Source organism: Balearica regulorum, chromosome 17 (genome assembly GCF_011004875.1).
Source record: "Balearica regulorum gibbericeps isolate bBalReg1 chromosome 17, bBalReg1.pri, whole genome shotgun sequence".
Lineage (NCBI taxonomy): Eukaryota > Metazoa > Chordata > Aves > Gruiformes > Gruidae > Balearica > Balearica regulorum.
In genome coordinates this window covers 1,244,555-1,262,771 of record NC_046200.1, presented here as the reverse complement: position 1 = coordinate 1,262,771, position 18,217 = coordinate 1,244,555, and the positions used below count along the sequence as shown (strand labels likewise).

The 18,217-nt window shown below is 57.3% G+C and overlaps 1 protein-coding gene across 1 annotated transcript in view; it reads left to right on the top strand.

Annotated features, from left to right (window-relative positions):
- Positions 1 to 18,217, top strand: part of MYO18B (myosin XVIIIB) — a 73,418-nt gene that overhangs the window by 48,861 nt on the left and 6,340 nt on the right. The window contains 5 exon segments of the mRNA XM_075769497.1: positions 432 to 569; positions 1,384 to 1,569; positions 12,395 to 12,528; positions 13,420 to 13,461; positions 14,174 to 14,335. Coding sequence (XP_075625612.1) covers positions 432 to 569; positions 1,384 to 1,569; positions 12,395 to 12,528; positions 13,420 to 13,461; positions 14,174 to 14,335 — 662 coding nt within the window.

Sequence of the window (18,217 nt, the reverse complement as noted above, 5' to 3'; positions counted from 1 at the left end):
AATCTGAACCAAACTTGTACCGGGATCACTAAAAGGGCGGTTTGCTTTGGAAATCTCAGTGTAACAGCTGAAGAAACAACTTGGTCCAGGCAGCTTTCCACGCAGGGGTAAATTGTGAATTTTTACGCCTGCTGTCCTCAAAGAGTTTGTGAGAAGAGAAAAGCAAAAGAGATCCAGACACGTGTCAGCTTGCCAGCATGGTTTTCATTCAAAAATACACGTTTGTGTCATGCATTTACTGTGCGGCATTAACAGCAGGGAATCCTTCGGGAAGAAGGCGATGCTTTTCCGTAGTGCCCCGTCACCTCAGGAGCTGTGCGGTGCACGTCGCACCGGGGCGAGGGACTGGTGGGGGATCTGGGAAAGGGACCGGGAGGTGTTTGCGTGGGCCAGGGGCCAGGGAGGTGCTAACGCAGCCCGTCCTCACCCAGCTGCAGGCAGCACAGGCAAGAGCAGCACGCCTGGAGCAGTGCCCGGCCGAGCGCTCCATCGTCAGCCGGCAGGAAGCCCGCATCCGTGACCTGGAGAGCCAGCTGGACTTCCAGGCTGTGCAGATGAAGCGCTTTGAGGTACCACCTCTCCACCGCTCGCAGAGGGGACGCGGAGCCCCGGGGAGATGCAGCTTGCTTGCAAAGGCGGGCGCAGCGATGCCGCCGCCTCGGCTTTGGGGGGAGAAGCATACGGGAAGGGGTGGAGAGGGACAGGTGGGGTGTTTGGCCAGCTCTCCTCTGCTTCTGGCCAGCCCATAGAGTTCACGCCACTGACGTTATCTATACGTGCTTCACCGCCGTGCTTATCGAAAGCCAACAGTGGACCCAGTGCTTATAAACAACCAGAGGAATATATAGTCCCTGCCTCCGGGCGCCGAGCGAGGTGTGTGCTGACTGCTCGGCACACCCATCACAGCACCTTTCCAACAGGCATCCCTCTGCTCTGGCATCGTCCAGAAGTCAGGACATCAGGCTCGATCGCAATATTTCCCTGTCCCCATTAACCAGCACTTCTGGTGACTTGCTGTCCCTTTTCCCGCTGCTTGAACTAGCCCAGCCCAGGGGCGAAGGAAAACGCTCTTGTGCCCCCAAAGCAGCAGCCGTCTCCGTGGGACCCCCGGGGAATGCGCTGTGGCCCTGGGGGATGACGCTGCCTCTTGCGGGTGCAGAGCTGGGTGCAGGGACGGGCTGGGGTCACTGGGGTCCGCACCGCTGCAGGCAGCTGCCGCCACTTGCAAGGTTTCAGGGCGATGCTCCATAATGATAATAATAGTGACCGGCTCTGTGGTGTGGGTCGGGGAGGGAGTAGCCTCCACATCGCTTGATGTTCGTGGAGAGCTTTGTAACTCCTCACCTCCATCTGCCTTGCTTCACCTCGCACCCTCCTCCCCAGGTGCTGGTGCTGCGCTTGCGAGACAGCATCATAAAGATGGGCGAGGAGCTGGAGAAGGCGGCCGAGTCGGAGGCGCGGGAGAAGGAGAGCACCAGGTACTACCAGAGGAGGATGGAGGAGATGAAGGCTGACATGGACGAGCTGGTGCAGAGGGAGCTGGAGTCCAGCCGCCGGCGCGTGGAGCTGGTAAGGGGGAGTGCTGCCCGCGGGCTCGCGTGGCCCCAGGGCCGTGGCGGGGGGGTGCTGCTGCTGCAGGTTACCTCTCCGGAACCTGCAGACTGGCCTGAGGGTCCCGGAAAAGGAATTTTCTGTGTGGTGCTTTGTGTGCTCTGTGTTTGGAGACGCAGCTGGCCCCCCCGCAGCTCAGCCGTGTTTCCCAGGCTGCTGCCCCGCGCCTGCCCTGGGCTTTGCTGGCGCTGGGCATTCAGGCTCGGCTTGGGCGAGCGGAGCTGGGGAGCCCTCCGAGGGACAGTGAATTGCTTCGCATCCCTCTGCAGCCCCAAATCATCGAACCAAAGCTGTTACTGAGGCACTTCACATTTCGTTTCTCCGTAGCTGGGCTGGCAGCCTGGGCAGTCCCTCTGCTCCCTGTTTAGTTCCAAGCAGGAGATGGCTTTGCCTGCTCGGCTCTAAGAAATGCAGACAAGGTGCTCGGGTCATTCCTGCACCTCCGTGTGCTGGTTTTCCTCGGGTCGGGCAGAACCGCAGAGGGGCTGAGCGCTCCCCCGGCACGGGGGAAATGCCCCGTCCTCCTGCCAGCCCCACACGTGCCGAAAGCCGGCTGCGTGGCTCGGCGTGCCGGGGCTCAGCCGAAGTGCCAGCTCCTTGTCACGCTCCTGGCCCCGGCCAGACACCTCCCCTGCGGCACAGCGGTGTCAGACGGTGCCGACGAGCAGGTAACTGCTCTGCACGCGCAAAGCCCCAACCGGATTTGGAGTACGGCAAAAATAGATTCACCTTCATTTTACAGTCCTCTCCGTGCATCTCTCTTCATGTTGTTTTTTTCCGGTAAACAAAAGGAAAGCCTTGCTTCCAAGCAGTAATTGAAAGATATTGCATTTCTGCTGGCAGCACAGAGACATTAGAAGCAGTTATTTTATCAATAATCTTTTATTTAACAATCAAGGAGATTTCAGCATTTATATCGCCCTGAGGCTGCCAGCCTTTCTGAAGGGAACGGCGCTTTAGTGTGAATTATTCCACCTCCCCTGCCTGTGCCATGACCAGGCTTTGTCCTTTGCCAGCCCGAATCCTACGTGCTGGCGCGCAGCTCTGACTGCCGGGACACCCTCCCCCGGGGCACAAAACCAGTCTCCCCACTGGGTGGGAGTCATGCAGCCGTCGATATGGCTTTGGAGTCATGAGATTTTAAAATGAGAGGCTTTGCTGGCCGTGCCGGGCAGCTCCCAGGGCCGCAGGGCTGCCCGCTGGGCTTGCAGGGACCGACCCAGGGCTGGATCCCGCTGCTTTCGCCGTGGGTGCCGAGCGAGACACGGCTCCAGTTGCTATGATAACTGTGTGTTTATTGCAGCTTTGTTAGAAACGCGATGTTTTGGAACACAGATGCGCTGTCTGTTAGGGTACGGGTGGTTTCTTTTGACTGTATTTTTGTATTTGTGCATATATTTTTAGAAGCTTTTTGAATGTTTCATATGGGCATGTGAATGATGGGTGTAGCAGGATACTTGGTCTTCTTAGCACGCTTCTGTTCTCACAAATGAAGGTTGCAAGGAAGTCTGCAAGGGATTTTAGAGGCACCTCCCTGGAACAAAACACAAAACCCCACAAACAGACAATCTCGTAGGCCAATACTGAGGGCTCTGGGCTTATCTGGACACCCGGACAGTTGGGGGTTCTCTGGCATCTGCTGCAGCGAGGGCAGGAGGAAGGAGCCAGGCAAGCCCTGCGGCAGGTGAGCTCCCCCAGGCACATCACTCCAGCCCCGGCACGTGGCGGCTGGTCGGGGCGATTGCTCCGCGGGAACCGGGGCTCCGTGAGCCCACAGCGGCACGGCCGCGGCGTTCCCCGGGAGCAGAGGTGTTCCCCCAGACTGTGTGTACTCTTAACAGCGCTTAAATAAAACATCGCGGGAGAGCTGTGATCGCAGAGCCCAGCCGTGCTTGTCGAGTGGCTGGCGGAGAGCATCAATAGTTAATAGAAAGCCACTTACGGCTCTGCTCCTGTTAAATCCCCCATCAATTATAAATACTGCATGAATTATTCACTTAACATTACTTAAGTCATGGTCTGCACCTAACAATTTTTTAAAATTTATTTAAATAAACAGTCGCGAGGTTGTGGACTTGCCGCACGCTGTCAGGGTTTAAGCGACGCATTGAAGGGACAAATTCATTGTACAGACCAGGTTAGAAACCCCGTCCTGTGGGATCCTAAGAGCTGGTGCCTGTATAGAAGGTACTTTATTCTCACAGCTCGTGTTTGTCATTGGTGGAGGCACTTGAAAATCCTGTCCCACCATCCCCGCACCTTCAGCCGGGCTCAGGACAGCTATTTTCATTCCTCCCTCATTTTTGACCCAGCTTTGGGCAGCTGGGAGCCAGAAGCTTCCCCGTGCTCACGGCATTCACAGGCGGCAGGGAAAATCCAGCGAGAAGCGGGGATGGGAGCTGGAGAGCTGGCTGCCAGGCAGATGGCTCTGCCTTATGAATTTTGTAAGAAGAATGGGTTTTGAGCGCTTTCCAAGCCCGGTGCCATCACAGTGAGGGAGGCATGTTTTCCAACGGCGGGGGTAATACTTGGCCCTGGTTGTCTCCATCTTTGCTCTGGTTGCATGTACTGGATTTCCTCCATGGAGCTGTAGCTCCTCTTCTGATAAAATCTGGATCCCAGCCTGCATCAGCTCCTCATTTCTCAGCTGCTGTGCTGACACCCAGAGCTTGACAGGCTAGACCCAGCTGCCTGGTCTCCTCGGGCCGCAGCAGAAACTGAGTCATAGTGAGAAGCAAGAGATGGCTTTCCAAATTCAGTCAGTCCTGGGGAGCTTAGAAACAGGCCCTGGTCTCTTCGCTCATTGTGTATGCACGCACGCTCGTGCTTGTCCCTTTGCAAGTGTCCCCTGGTGCAGGGAAGGATGGAGCAGGGGCTGGGATCTGGCGTGGAGCAGGGGTGTGCCGGGCGATGAGCTGCCGTCACTGCGGCTGGGACCAGCCACCGGCGGGAGTTTCCCTCCTGACGCCGCTGTTAGGGCAGGATGGTGCTGGGTGCTGGGCACAGCTCCCAGCTTTGGTACTCTGGAGAGGATGCCAGGTGTGGGTAGATGATCCATCATGAACATCAGGGAGGCAAGGGAGTGTTTGCAAGAGGCCTCAGCTGCTTTGGGTGTCCACAGCCATCGCTGGAAGCCCTGGGCAGGGTCAAGGTCAGGGTCGGGTCAGGGTCATGGTCAGGGATGCTGCGTGAGGACCCTGTCCCATGCCTTGCCTTGACAGGGCTGTTTTCACAGAGCTTCTGGCGGAGCATCTCCCTCCTTACCTGCGGGTTTGCTGCAGCAGAGCGGGGGGGAAATGTGAACTGCTGCCAAGCCAGGATGGACTAATCCCATCTTTCAGCTAGAAATTCTTCCAGTAGGTGCCAATAACAGCTAAAAAAGCTTAAGGACGCTCACGTTCCTGTAAGGGGGTACCTATGGCTGTGCTGCCGATGACTGAGCTGCCTCTACAGCTGGGATTTCAGGGGAGAAATGAAGCAGCTGCTGGAGCTGGGGTGGGAGCTCTGGGGTGGGAGCGCAGCCCCAGGTGGGAGCCCCGGGATCCCTCCTGCCCCGCAGAGCCGGGTGCCTCCCACCCGCGTGGGCTGTGACGGGGCACCGTGCTGAGATGCCCAAGGCAAAGCAGGAGCTGATCCTGCTGGGATGAAGCCCCCACTGGCAGGGGCACGTGCTGGGGGGCCGGCCGGACCCACCGCGTCTCCTGCAGGCGCCCTGCCCGGGCAGGCAGCTCTGCTAACCCCCCGAGCCCCCGCTGCGGGGCCACGCCACGCATTGCTTGCGGGTGCTGTCTTAAAATCAGGTTTCTTTAGTGAAGCTGCGAAATTCATCAGCATAATAATTAACTATTTTTACTGAAAACTGAAGTACAGGTGTGAAGATATTCTTTACACTTTTTTTTTTAAAAAAAGGTGAGAGTCGGTGTAAATAACCTTTTTTTCTGGTTCTTATGACGGCAGATCTGCTTTGTAAAGCAGCCCTGTTATCGCCACCCAATCCAGCACGTTGTAGCACATTACAGCCTGATCTCTGTGATTTTTTAAATTTTTTTTCATTTGCAAGCTTTAAAGATTTTTTTGGTGCTTTCAGTAAACTTAAGAAGCGAAGTGGGAGCTGTTTGTACCTCCAGCCGGGAATGCCGCGCTCCCGCCCAGGCCAACCCACGGCTCCCAGCCAAACCCTCTGATGTCTCCGCAGCCTCAGCCCCAGCACCGCCTGCTCCCCGGTCTGGTGGAGCTGCTCTTTTCTTTAAAACTTAATGACTTTGACTAAGTGTAACGACAATTATCATCAAAGGGAGCCAGTCCTTTAGAGGTGAGGTTTGGCGATGGAGGAGCTGCGAGTGAAAACTCAACCGCATATGTGCTAATTAGGTCTGTTGTACAGCAGGCTGTGATTTCTGGTTTGCCATTCAAGTAGTAAATTCTTCAGGAAATCATCAACATTTGTGGCCGCTCACACCAATTACCGGTAACGCCGGTGTTTGGGAGTGCAGAAAGAGCGGCTCGCCCCGTCTCACTTGCGACTTCAACCGCGGAAATTTTGTCACTTCAAACTTTCTGAAAACCTGTGAGTTAATTACTTAATTAAAAGTAATAATGATTGATGAATACTGCAGGTGTACGCTAAATTATTCAAATAGAAGCAATCCAAATTGGGCTAATTAGATTACACTTCACTTCAGGTGGATGGGAGCTTGCAAAGGTTATGTTGTGACAGCAGAACCACAAACAAAAATAAAAGACGGCGACGAGGACGCGGTGCCGGGTGCTCTGCGGTGCCTGCCTCGGCATTCTTTATAGTCCCATAAATTATTTCACTACTGTTTTTGCTTAGCTCTTTTTAACTTAGCTCTTTTTAACTTATCTTCAAATGCTGCCGAGACAAAATTAGATGAAAAAGAAATTCTTAAGAAAAAGAGGTTTTAGAAATCCTTTTCCAGAGAAGCAATGAAAGCAAAGCCAGGATGTGGAGAGGTGGGGGGATCAGGGGTAGGAGGGGACCTGCAGCTGAGATGTCCCCTCTCCCCCGTTTCCAGGTGGGCTCTGCCCAGGGGCCGAAACGCCTCTGGCTGCTGCTGGTGCCTCTCGCGCCACGCCGGCTGCCGAGGGCTTGAGCATCTTTTTCTGGCTGTTGGAAAAGACCTCTGGCGAACTGCAGGAGGAAGCCCCAGTGATGCTCCGGAGACGGTGGGCAGTGGGGTCCCACCTGCAGCTGCGCGGGGGCAGAGCGGGTCTGCAGCCCCCCCATCCCCATCAGGAGTGGGGACCCCCCGGGACCTGCCAGCTCACGTTTCCTCCTGTCCTTGCTGGCTGTCCTTGCCTGGCGCGGAGCCCGCGCTTCCCTTGACCTCTGCTGCCGCGGCGCTGGCTGCCTGCTGGGTGACAGCCCCGCTGCCGTGCCGTGACAGCGGCGGGGTGCCGCCGTGCCGGGGGCTGTGCCCTCACCACCCCTGCCTCGGCTTGTCTCTTGTCTGGGTACCCACGAAGTGGCAGCGATACTCCCCCTGCGCAGCAAACCTCCTTTCCAACCTGTTCTTGCAGAGAGCGGCTGGTGCCATGAGAGGGGCAGTCGGGCGCTCGGGGGGCTGTAGGGGCTTTGGACAGGACGGGTGCAGAGCGGCTGTTTGAAAAGGCGGCCGGCAGGTCGGACCCGCTGTTGAGCACTTGACTGTGACACTTGCAGTAGGAATTAATTTTTATGCAGTAACTCGTGTCGTCAGGGTCTTTCCAGCGTGGGTGTGCAGCAGCATCCTCCGTCCAGCCCCCCCCAGGTGAGGGCAGGTGTCTGGGCTGTGAGCGCCAGCATCTCGGCGTGGGTTTGCTACGTGCTGCCCATCACCGAGTGAGCTCTCGTACCCCTTTTCTTGAGAGAGCCTTTAATTCTGGCTCTCTGTCAGCAGAAATGAACCTCAGCTTTCTAAAATCACTGCTTTTGACCTGCCAGCAGACCAGTGCCGTTGGGTTTTGGGAATGCTGTGCTCTGGGACGGTCTGTCTGCTGATACGCTGTGAATGGGAATCTAATGTGGAAATGTATGCAAAACCAGGCAGAACGTATATTTTATTTATTGATTATAAAATATACATCAGCTGGGGTTTCTGAGCTGGTCAGGCTGGTTTCTGCTGGTTTGGTGGAAGGAGCCAGATCTGGTGCCAGCAGGGACCGGGGTTTAACGGGACAGGATGCTCCTGAGCGCGTGCAGCAGAGCTGCTCTCAGGCCCCGTTTGGGAAGCCGGTGCACCTTTCCCCGGGCTCACAGCTAGCTCCGTCTCTCCCGAAGCTCCCCGTGCCACGGCCAGCTGTATGGGCAGGTTCCGTGCTGGCCGAAGGACGGACAGGGTAGGACTGCTCCAAAGTGCTGCAAGGCAGGAGAGGAATTAGTGGAGCTTTCAGTGAAAAATCAGCATACATGTGAAGCTAAGGACCGTCAGTTCTGCTTCACCATGCCTGGTGCAGCCCCCTTTTTGGAGCACGGGGGCTTCTTGCAAGTCTGCTATCTGCTGCTTTGCAAGGGAGAAGGCACTGATCCGTGCTTCTCCGCGGGAGGAGGAGGCAGCGTGCTTCCAGGGGCCCATGTGCGCGGCTGGTGGGACCCCTGCGGCGCTGCAGTCCTGCACCCCGACCTTCCCGGCAGCTCCGGGGCTGGCCCCCGGCCCGGCGGCTGTGGGGGTTCCCACCCTGAGCAAGCGGCTGCTCCATCTGCAGGACACCTTTTGGGGAGGCACCGGGCTCCCCAAAGCACGCGGCAGCCCCGGCACTGCTCCTGGTGTGCCATGGGCTGGCAAGAGCAGCCCGGCTAAGGTGTACGTGTGTGGTCAGAGGCGAAACGGCCCCGCGGATCAGTTTGCTGTGCGGTGCCCATCGGATCCCTGTGGAGGCTAAAGAGTAGCAGAAGAAGAAATCTCATAAACACCTGGAAAATTGCTGCCTTCCTCCCCAGGCATTGTGCTGCGTGAGGGCAGCTGCTCCGGCCTTCGCCTCCTCCCTGATGAGGTAGAAAGGACCGATTCCCCTGGCAGCCGTCGCTTTATAAGCCCCGTTCATCAGCACGGCTCCTCTGATTGCAGCCCCCCCCAGCAGCAGCAGCGCCAGCCGGAGCACGGGGGCTCCGATAACGGGTCATTAACGATGAATAACGCAGGCAGAATGACGCGCAAGTCACCTTTCCTCCCCGCAGCTCCAGCCGCAGTGCGGCGTTTCAATCCGGCAGCCTCTTCATCGGCGTCGTGCGTGGTTTCTCGCACGTGGTGAGGGGCAGCAGCCGGCTGGCTCCGGCTGTGGCAACCGAGTCACGATGTGCAGGGAAGGGGGGAGCAGGTCTCCTGGCAGCTGCCTGGGATGGGAGAGGACAGGCTCGTCCCCGGGGTCCGGCGGGACAGGGAGAGGGCACAGCCAGGGGTGCACCACCGCTCACCCCGCTCCGTGCAGCGCTTCTCTTACGAGTTTTCTCAATATATGTATTCTGCCTTATTTTTTTTCCCCATTTTCTGCTCAGAGGGCACAAAAAGCCACCAGCGCTCAGCAGTTCATCTCGAGTGAGGATGTAAACGCTCAGACCAGTTGCTGTATTAAAAGGAAATGCTTCTTGCATTTACATTTAGATTGAAACAACGTCTGTCAAAGGTGTCTAATCGCTCCCTGGGATAGCCGTGCCCTGATGCTGAGACCGTTCTTGTCAGTTTATATTATGAAGATAGGGGTTTTGCATTTGAAATGTAATTATATTGGCATAATTATTCCCTTCCTTAAGACAATTGTATGGTACAGAGTAAAACATAAAGTCCGTCCGTGCACGAGGGCTGCGATCGAGCACTGGGACGGGTGGGACGGGGGGTTCGCAGCCTCTTCCCTACCGCGGCGCCGTCGTTATGAGCACAGAGCTGATCGACGTAGCTGCTCTGTGGCTCCGTAAGCACAAGCCTTTCCATTTCACACTGATTTGAGCCCAAAATGCTGAGCAACACTTTTACTTGGAGCATTTCCCCTCCCTCTGCCCTTGGCCCAGCCGCAGCTCTGCCGGCCTCCTCCTCCTCCTCCTCCTCTTCCTCCTCCTCCTCACTGGCTGCAGCATCCTCGGGAGCTGCGGATGTGCTGAGCCCCTGCTGAAAGGCAGGGCACAGAAATCAAGCGGTACCGTTTACTCTTTCCCACATCTTCTTGCTGCAGATTTATATCACCAGAATTCACTTTACAGTAACGCCTGAGCCCCAAGAGCCAAAATTCACTTTCCGCATAGGCTCGTGCAAGTCACTCGGCAGAGAGCAAGTGTGGAGCAGCCCCAGGTTGTTCTCTGAGCGTGACTGGCGTTGCCTCTGCGTTTAATCAGCCTGGGTACCCGGGGCGATGGCGGTGCTGACGGTACCTCCGCCGCAAGGAGTCTGTTTTAGCAACATCGCTATGCGCGAGCGGTGCCAACTCCCGTTAAGAAACAGGTATTTTCAGGCTTACGCTCAAACTGCCGCTCGGGCAGCGTGTGGGCAGGGGACCCCAAGGTCGCCAGCAGCGTGTGGAGCCCGTGGCCGTGCAGTCCCCAGAGTCACCCCCGTGGCTGCTGGGCTCCTCCGTGCTGCGTGGCGAGGGTCCGTGGGCCGTGGGTGCCGGGGACCACGGCATCCCCGAGGGCAGCCGGGCTCGAGCCCCGGCTCAGCAGCATCGGCCCCGCGGTCGTCCCATTTCTTTTGGGTGTCACGCAGAAGGCGGCAGGGCTGGGGGGGACCCCAGCAGCCGCCGGGACACGGTGTTTGCTGCTCTCACCGCTGCACCCGGGGGATTTCGTTGGTGCGGCCGGGGGGAGCGGGGTCGGGGTGCCGGGAGGGGTGCGCGGCTGCGTGGCCTGCTGCCTCCCTGCCAGTCACTGTCAGGTTAATAATAGCACAACGGAAGAAAGGAATTAAATGCAGCCACTGAACTATATTTAATTTGTGCCATATCCTGGAGCCAAGGAACTAGTTCAATAGAGACTCTTATCAGCCGGTTTGAAGGGCTGAGCTTTTTATCTAGCAGTTGTTTTACTGCTTGGTCTCGCAGTTGCAAATAGCTGAATGCAGGCATGTAGCCAGCCGAGCCCCTTGGGCTTTTCTCCTCTCGGGGGGTCGGCGTTTCACCGTGTGCCTCCTCCCGAGCCCCTGGCGTGGGGAGCATCCCTGCTGCCCGGGCAGCGGGCCACCCCCGCGCCACGCCGAGCCAAACTCTGCCTTTCCCCGAGCCAGGAGGGAAGCAGAGGGCTCGCAAGCGCTGAGTTTCGGAAAGCTTCTTGGCAGCGCTCGGGTTTTTACCAATATCGGTGCATCTCCAGAAGCAACCGTGATGCTGCGCAACCTGAACTGGGAGATTTCTTTGCATGTTTTTATGAACTGAAATGCTCTTCCCCTCAGGTCCGCGTGCCCGGTGATCCCAGGGCTTTCATTATTTACTCTGACAGTCTGCCGGCTCCTGCGCCGCGGCCTGTCGCAGCCCGCGCCGCAAATCATCTCTCACCTTGTCACCACCGAGATGGCAATTTTACAGCTGGCAGCTTCAATCACGTTGAATTTGCAGCTCGCGCTCGCTCTCCTCCTCTCTCTGCCGCGTGGTGGGCTAGGAAACAGGAGGGAGATTTCCTTCCTAGCTGAAAGGACTTGGAATCCGACGAGCACGGTGGTGATGCTCAGCCGCGGTGAGCGGGCAGTGCCGGGTCGGCATCCTCGGTGCGACGTGAGGCCACCGGGCCACGGGCGATGCTGGGTCCACGGTACCATCCGGGTTGTGCTGCTCATCCGGCTTTTCCTCCCTGTAGTTTAAATTATGAATTGAGTTTCTGTTTTTTTCTGATCAGCTCTGCCATTTCTGGAAAGCGCTTCCTGTCCAAGCAGCTCTGTGCTGAGTGGGGGTGGTGAGCAGCCCCGAAACGGCCGGGAGCATCCCTGCGGTCTCATCCCGCGGGAACGTGGTGCTCTCACTCCTGGTGCTTTCACCTCTTCCGCGCGGGGCGGGGGGGGGGGGGGGGGGGGGGGGGGGCGGGGGGTGATGTTTAATATCAGATTTACTCATTTGGTATGCAGGCGTTTTACATTTTGATGTAGCAGAGTGATACAGTGGAGTACTGAAATCACAGCATGGGCACAATACAGCAATCGTGCTATGCACGCGAGTCACCGTTCCGATGTGCTGCCCGTCCCCGGTCTCTGTACGCTCGCCGCCACGGCCCTGGGCATCCCCCACCGCAGGAGGGGCTGTGTGGGTTTTGAAGCCAGCTCGAGCCCGCAGCTCTCTGCAAAGTTTGTTTTATTACATGTCCAGGTTTTATGCTCTGTGTTGGGCTGAGCCACATAGATGCTTCCCCCACACTGGTCTGGCTGGCTCGGGAAGACTTCACTCTCCACTAATTCTCTCCGGGAAGGCTGTTTGTACCCCCGCTGGTGCCCTGGTGCAGCCCTGCGCCTAAAGCCAAGGTCTCCCTCCCCTCCCTGGGGCTACGGGCACTTTCCCCACAGAGCTGCTGGTGGCTCCTTGTGTTCTGCCCTCTGCTCGGGAATTTTGGCTCATCTCCTCTGGGCCTTTTCCCATGTGAGGGCCGTTGGTCGGTTACGGGGGGGGTGGCGGTCACCATCCTTTGCCCCTCTCCTGTAAGATGCAGTTTGCATTTTACAGACTCTTGCACGTGCAGCACGGTGCAGCGGCAGGTTGCGATCCCTGGCAGGGCGCAGGGAGCACTGGGGCAGCTTCAGCAGACGCTTCGCTCGCCTGCTCCGCAATTCGGGGTGCCGTGTCGGGTGCGGGCGCTAACCCGGGGCCGTCCACGCAGGAGCAGCAGCTGGCGGAGCTGGTGGCGGTGCGGCAGGTCCTGCAGGCTGACCTGGGGACCTCCATCCGGCGCATCGCTGATCTGCAGGTGGCCCTGGAGGAGCTGCGGTCCAGCGACGAGAGCGATGCCGAGAGGTGAGGCGAGGAGCGCCGGGGGCGGGGGGGCTGTGGAGGGGCTGGGGGCACCTTGCTCAGCCACAGGAGCTGGGGGGCTGGAGGAACCAGTGAAGCCGGGCGGATTGGGTTGAGGATTTTACTAGGAAAAAAAAGGGGAAACAAATTCTAGTGAATTTTTCAGGTGTCATTTCTACAGCCCTCCAATTTTCCCCTCTGCTAGACTGCTAAAGGGGCATCGTGACAAACGGAGACAAAATACATAAATGCATTTTTAAAAAAAAAAAAAAGCAGAGAAGTGCTTGTCACCATGCTGTGAGAAGAGATTTTCTTTGTGTAGTGATTAAACCAGGGAAGGGTGAGATAGAAACCATGAGCTCAGAAATTCCCTGCTTCATAAACCAAGTGTGATTTCCAATACAATTGACACATTAGCGGGAGGTGAGAACTGCGTCCCGGCAGGGACGTCCGCAGCTGCTGTGTGCAGAAAAGTGGCGTATTTTGCTCCTTGCCCTTCGCCGGCGCGGGCGCAGCAGAGGTGTTCTGCGAGTGTAAATACACCATGCGCTGCAGCAGCAGCACCCATCTCTGCGATGGGGGTGCATGCACTGGGGTCCCTCTTGCAGCCCGGGGCCTGAAGGCTGCAGGGAGCAGGCGAGGAGGTCTTTAGCCACGCAGCGTGCTGGAACCGCTGCCCCGGTCCCCGCTGCAGCTCTGCTCGGGCTGTCAGAGGGGGTATGCTGCCCAGCTCAGGCAAACCCCTGCTCCGACGGTACCGGCAGCCAGAGCAGCAAGCTTTGACGCAGCTAGTCTGGGAAGTTTTCATCTCATCAGACTCAGGCGGTGGCTTCGGGGCGGCCGTGTGAGCCATCGCCAGTGCCGTGGCTGACTCACTCTTTTTGTCCCTTGCAGCGCGCAGACGGCGCGGGAGTCGCTCTGCTCCAGGAGAGAGACGTGAGTGAGCCCTGGGGAGCGCGGGCCGATGGCTTGGAGCCTGCGTCGCGTTGTGGGATGGGTTATGGACCACCAGCTGCCCGCCGAAGCACCGCGCTGCGCTCGGGCACAGACGGGCTTTCGGCTGTGCTGGCCTTGTGTGCTCCGCATGCCCATCGACCGGCTCACCGTCCCGGGAGCTCCCTCTGTTAAACCGGGCAGGATGCTCGCTCCGGGCTGCAGTTTGGGAATATGAAGCTGATCTGTGGCTTTGAAGGAAAACTGAGATCCTAAAGGATTTCATCCGCTGCGGCTGGTCCAGCAGCTCCCAGCGAGTGGGCAGGGGTGGCTCCGGCCCTGCGAGAGCCCGGGGGTGCGTAGGGCAGAGCGGGGTGCCCAGGGCCACGATGGCTCTGCCACTGCAGCTCCGGTCCTGGGGTACTGGAGGCAGCAGTGGGGTTTTCCTGCCCACTGCCTGCAGGGCACTTTTAGAAAAGCATAAGGGAAATAATCAATGGCAGCAGCAACGGCACAAGGACCAGGTTGCCTGGAAAGGTTTGTTTTATCTGCTCTGCGCTGGTGCCGCAAAACAGCCCGAGCGGAGCCCACCAGCCGCTGCTGGAGCTGGGAAGGAGCCCCCGGTCTGTGCCCTGCCCCACCCTCACCCGTGCTCCAGGACCCCTTCCTCGTGCCTGCGCTTGTGGAGCTAATGGGGTCTCATCTCTCCCCGCAGGGATGCCTGCTCCAGCGTCGGCTCCACGCTCAGTCTGGAGCCCACAGAAAGCGTCAAGTCCTGGCCAGGGTCGTCCGCAGGCTGGTCCTCCCCGGCGTGTCCCAGCGTGGCCGGGAGCCTCTCGGCGCAGTCCATCGGCAGCCGTAGCACCCAGGGCCCGAGGTAGGGAACCCATCCCGGGCACGGCCGCCTCCGGCAGTGACAGGCACGCAGCTGCTGGGGGACAGGGAAGTCCCCTCGGCTCGTGGGGGGTGCTGCAGACGCCGGCCCGGGGACGACGGGCGCTTTGGCTGCGCTCCTTTCAGGACGGGCAGAAAGGAGCTCGGGGGGACCCGCGGTATTTAAGGTCAAAACATCAAATCAAGGAAGGTAGTCGCTGCCACGCCAGGATCAGTGAAATGCTAGATGAAAGTCGCTACATCAAAAACATGCTTCAAGCAGTATAATATCCCTTGATGTATTCTCTAGAGATAATTTAAAGAGGCGATGCAGCCTATTTGAGGATTTGTATGCCATATGCTCGCGTTTCGCTGCTGAGGAAACAGTATGCATTTATACAGTTCTAATATAAAATATGTTAATTTTTGACAGTAATGCTAATGGGCTGTGAGGGAGTTGGAGCGTGGCCCAAGCACTCGCATGGCCAAACTGCCTTGGCTCAGCTCCCATGGAGCCACCCAAGGGTGCTCGGTGGCAGGGCTGCCCGGGGCTCGGCGGGTGCCCAGGCACCCGGTCTGAATTGGGGCCACCTCACCCTCGTTGGAGGGACCCTCCAGCCCAGAGACAAACCCACGGTTTTACAGCCCTCCCCAGCACCGCAGGGTCGCAGAGAAACCCGCTCTTTGTGTTTCATGTGTGCAGTAAAATTGCACGGGCGGAGTTCTGAAAAGCCCTGTAAATCAGGGGCTGGTGGTCGCATCTCTGGAGGGAGGTGGTGGGGACAGGGAAGGGCGTCGGGTCCCTCGGAGGCTTGGGAGAGCCGTAGGTGAGCAGAGATGGAGCTTTGAGTCCTGGGGCCGGAGCAGCGCGGGGCCGAAGCGGCTCCAGAGAGCATCATCCCCACCTGGGCGAGGTGGTTTCTCTACTTCGCATGCAAAGATCTGCAGAGCGGTAGCTTTGTAACAAACGAAAGCACGCCTTTTTGCATAATGCATGATCTGTAGCGCTGATTGCCGTGGGACAAGGTGGAATCTGGCAGTGCACTCGGGTGGGAAGACCGACCGGCTGAGTTCACAGCAGGCAGGGCTGGCAGTACCCCTGCCTGCAGCCCTGGCTGTACCCCTGCCTGCAGCCCTGGCCGTACCCCTGCCTGCAGCCCTGGCAGTACCCCTGCCTGCAGCCCCTGACTCGGGGCTTCCTGCCGCACTGCTTTCCCAGGGATGGCGTATCAGGACATGCATCACTATTTTCCCGGCTTTTCCCCCCATTTCCCCCAGAACTGGGGTGGGGGCCAGGCTGGAGCTCAGCACAGCTCGCTGCGGCACCCGCCTGCTCCCCGTTCACGTGCAGGTCCATAGGCAGATGCTCCGAGCTGACAGGGTTTGATAGGGTTTGATAGGGTTTGATAGGGTTTGCAGACTGCTATTTCATTGCAGACATTAGTATTAAGCTCCCTGCTCTGATTTTGGTGAGATCTGTCCCCACGGCATTCACCTGCTTTGTACAGCAAAATAACGATTGCCAGAATTAATTTTCTGAAGAGCAAGTCCCCTGGCAGCGGACACCTCGAGCGTGCCGGAGCAGTTTGGGGCGGCCCGTTGCTGGCACAAGGCAGAATTTAAGGGCGGTCAGGCAGGGCTGGGACCTGCGGGGAGGCGATGGGTGGGAGCCCCGAGGGCAGCCGGCCGAGCTCACCGAGACCCTGCGCCCCACCGCAGCACCCACCAGAAAAGTAATTCCTCAGTACTGCTTACAGGTCTTTGGTCCAAATAACCCAGCTCTGATCATAAATGAACAGCAGCAAATCAGAAGTTATGGCTAATACCATATTTCTGAGCTGCAATACACTGGATTTATGATAAGAGGGCAGGTATGTAGGCTTAGAGATTAATAAAAATAACTTACTGGACTGACTGTGGCCATCGCAAGAGGAAATTTGTACCTAGACCTGGAAATAGTGTGACAATCTGCCTCCATCCTGGGGGTCAGGAAGAGACGAATTGCAAAGCCTGGCGTCGTAGCTGTGTTTGGCTTCAGCTAATCTAAGATGGAAATATTAGAGAGGAGGTTATACGAAATGCAAACGAACAGACGATGAGACTGGTAAGGTAATAAAAATGAGATCAGCGAAACCAGCTCTTCCTTATTAAGATTCCTTTGTCTTACACAAGCACCCAGTAATGAAAAATGAATCTTCCTAGCATTCGCTTCTCAGCACTACATATGGGATATTTCCTGAACAAACAGCTGCCAAAAGCCAGCGGAAAGCATAGAAGGCTGTTATCGCCAGTGTAGTGTACAGGAGTGAGAGATTTGATTAACGTTTGCTTTAATTCTCTGCTATTTAAGTGCTTGTACGAAATGTTGGCCAGCAGGGCTAAGCCTCGATAAATACAGCACATTGCAGAACTGGAACAAACTATCAGCTTTTTTTCTTAGGAAGCCAATTCAAAGCTTTAGGTATTTATTCTTTCAAAGCTTTATGTATTTACCCTGCCCTCGCCAGGCAGGTCGGGGTTGCGTTCCCATAGAGGGGCTGGTCCTGAGCTGCAGCAGGGAATGGTCCTGCAGCGCTGGGCCCTGCGTCTCGGCTCCTGCACCCCACGGCACCCCGGCATCCGCAGCGCCGGCATCACCCCGGCATCCCTTCCCCTTCCGCTGCGGTACGGGGAAGCAGGAGCCCAGGTCCCAGGGCTGGTGGGGATCCGACACGTTTATTTTTAAACATTATTGTGTCAAAAGCAAATCATATGGGAAACTGGGAGCTCTTCTGTAGATGACGGCATGACAAGAAAATCCTCTTCTGACAGAAATTAGGCCAGTCTCTTTTCTCTCCCTGAAATGGAGTTGTCTTGGCTTTATTTATGAGCTACCAGGAAAAGCATCTGAGCCACACTTTCATCCCTGGTCATGTGTTGCAATGCATGTGTGGATTTTTATTGTATAAATTATTTCAACTAGCATAATTGTAATCATGTTAATTGCTATGTAATCTTCACTAATTATTGTTGTATGTCATTTGCTTTGGTGTGAATGGCATATTGCAGAACTCCGTTTGGCTTACAGATGCCTTCTGAGTTCTACGTCGGGCCCTGCGTTTGCCTTCGGTGGGGAAAATCAGCCCCGAAGCTGCGGCAAGGAGCGGAGCGTGGCTGGGCGGCTGCAGCGTGCCCACGGCCGTGCCTCCCGCAGCATCACCTGCTGCCGGCGCTGCCCAGGGCTCCTGGTGGTATCCCGAGCCCTGGGAGTTACCGATGGCACGTCAGCCCTAGCCTGGGATTCATGGATGAGCAGAGGATGCTGCAGGACAGGACGGGACCATCCCACACTTGTGCCCTGCCTTGTGCAGAGGCTTGAGTACGGCCAGGAGAAGATTAACCCTGATTTTGGGGTGGACTTTTGGTAGCCATCAGGGTAGGGTTAAAGGAACAAGTGATGAGGACAGGGTGCAGGTACAGTGGTGTGGGGTCCAGCCGCGGTGGCATGGCATGACCGGCGATGGGGGACGGCAGCGCAGCGTGATGCGGCAGCACCGGCACCAGCCTCTGGGCTTGTTCCGTCAGAAACCTGTTGCACGGGAGAAATTACCGTGTGGTGCTGAGGCTCCTTTTGCAGAAAGTAATTCATTGAAACTGAGGGGTGATTTCAGTGCGCCCACGGCGCGGGAGCAGGGGCTGCCGCCCTCGCATGCGCCGGGACACACCGCGGCAGTGGGTGCTGCCGGGGTGGGCGGCCGCTCAGAGCCGCTGTGGGGAGGGGTTCCGGAGGTGGGCGAAGCAGGTTTCGGCTTCCTAGGAGGGAAAGCGATAATGGGTTTTGTTGGAAGGACTCGAGCATTTTGGATGTTGGAAAGCAAGAGCAAAAGCATCAACAGCGGAGAAATCC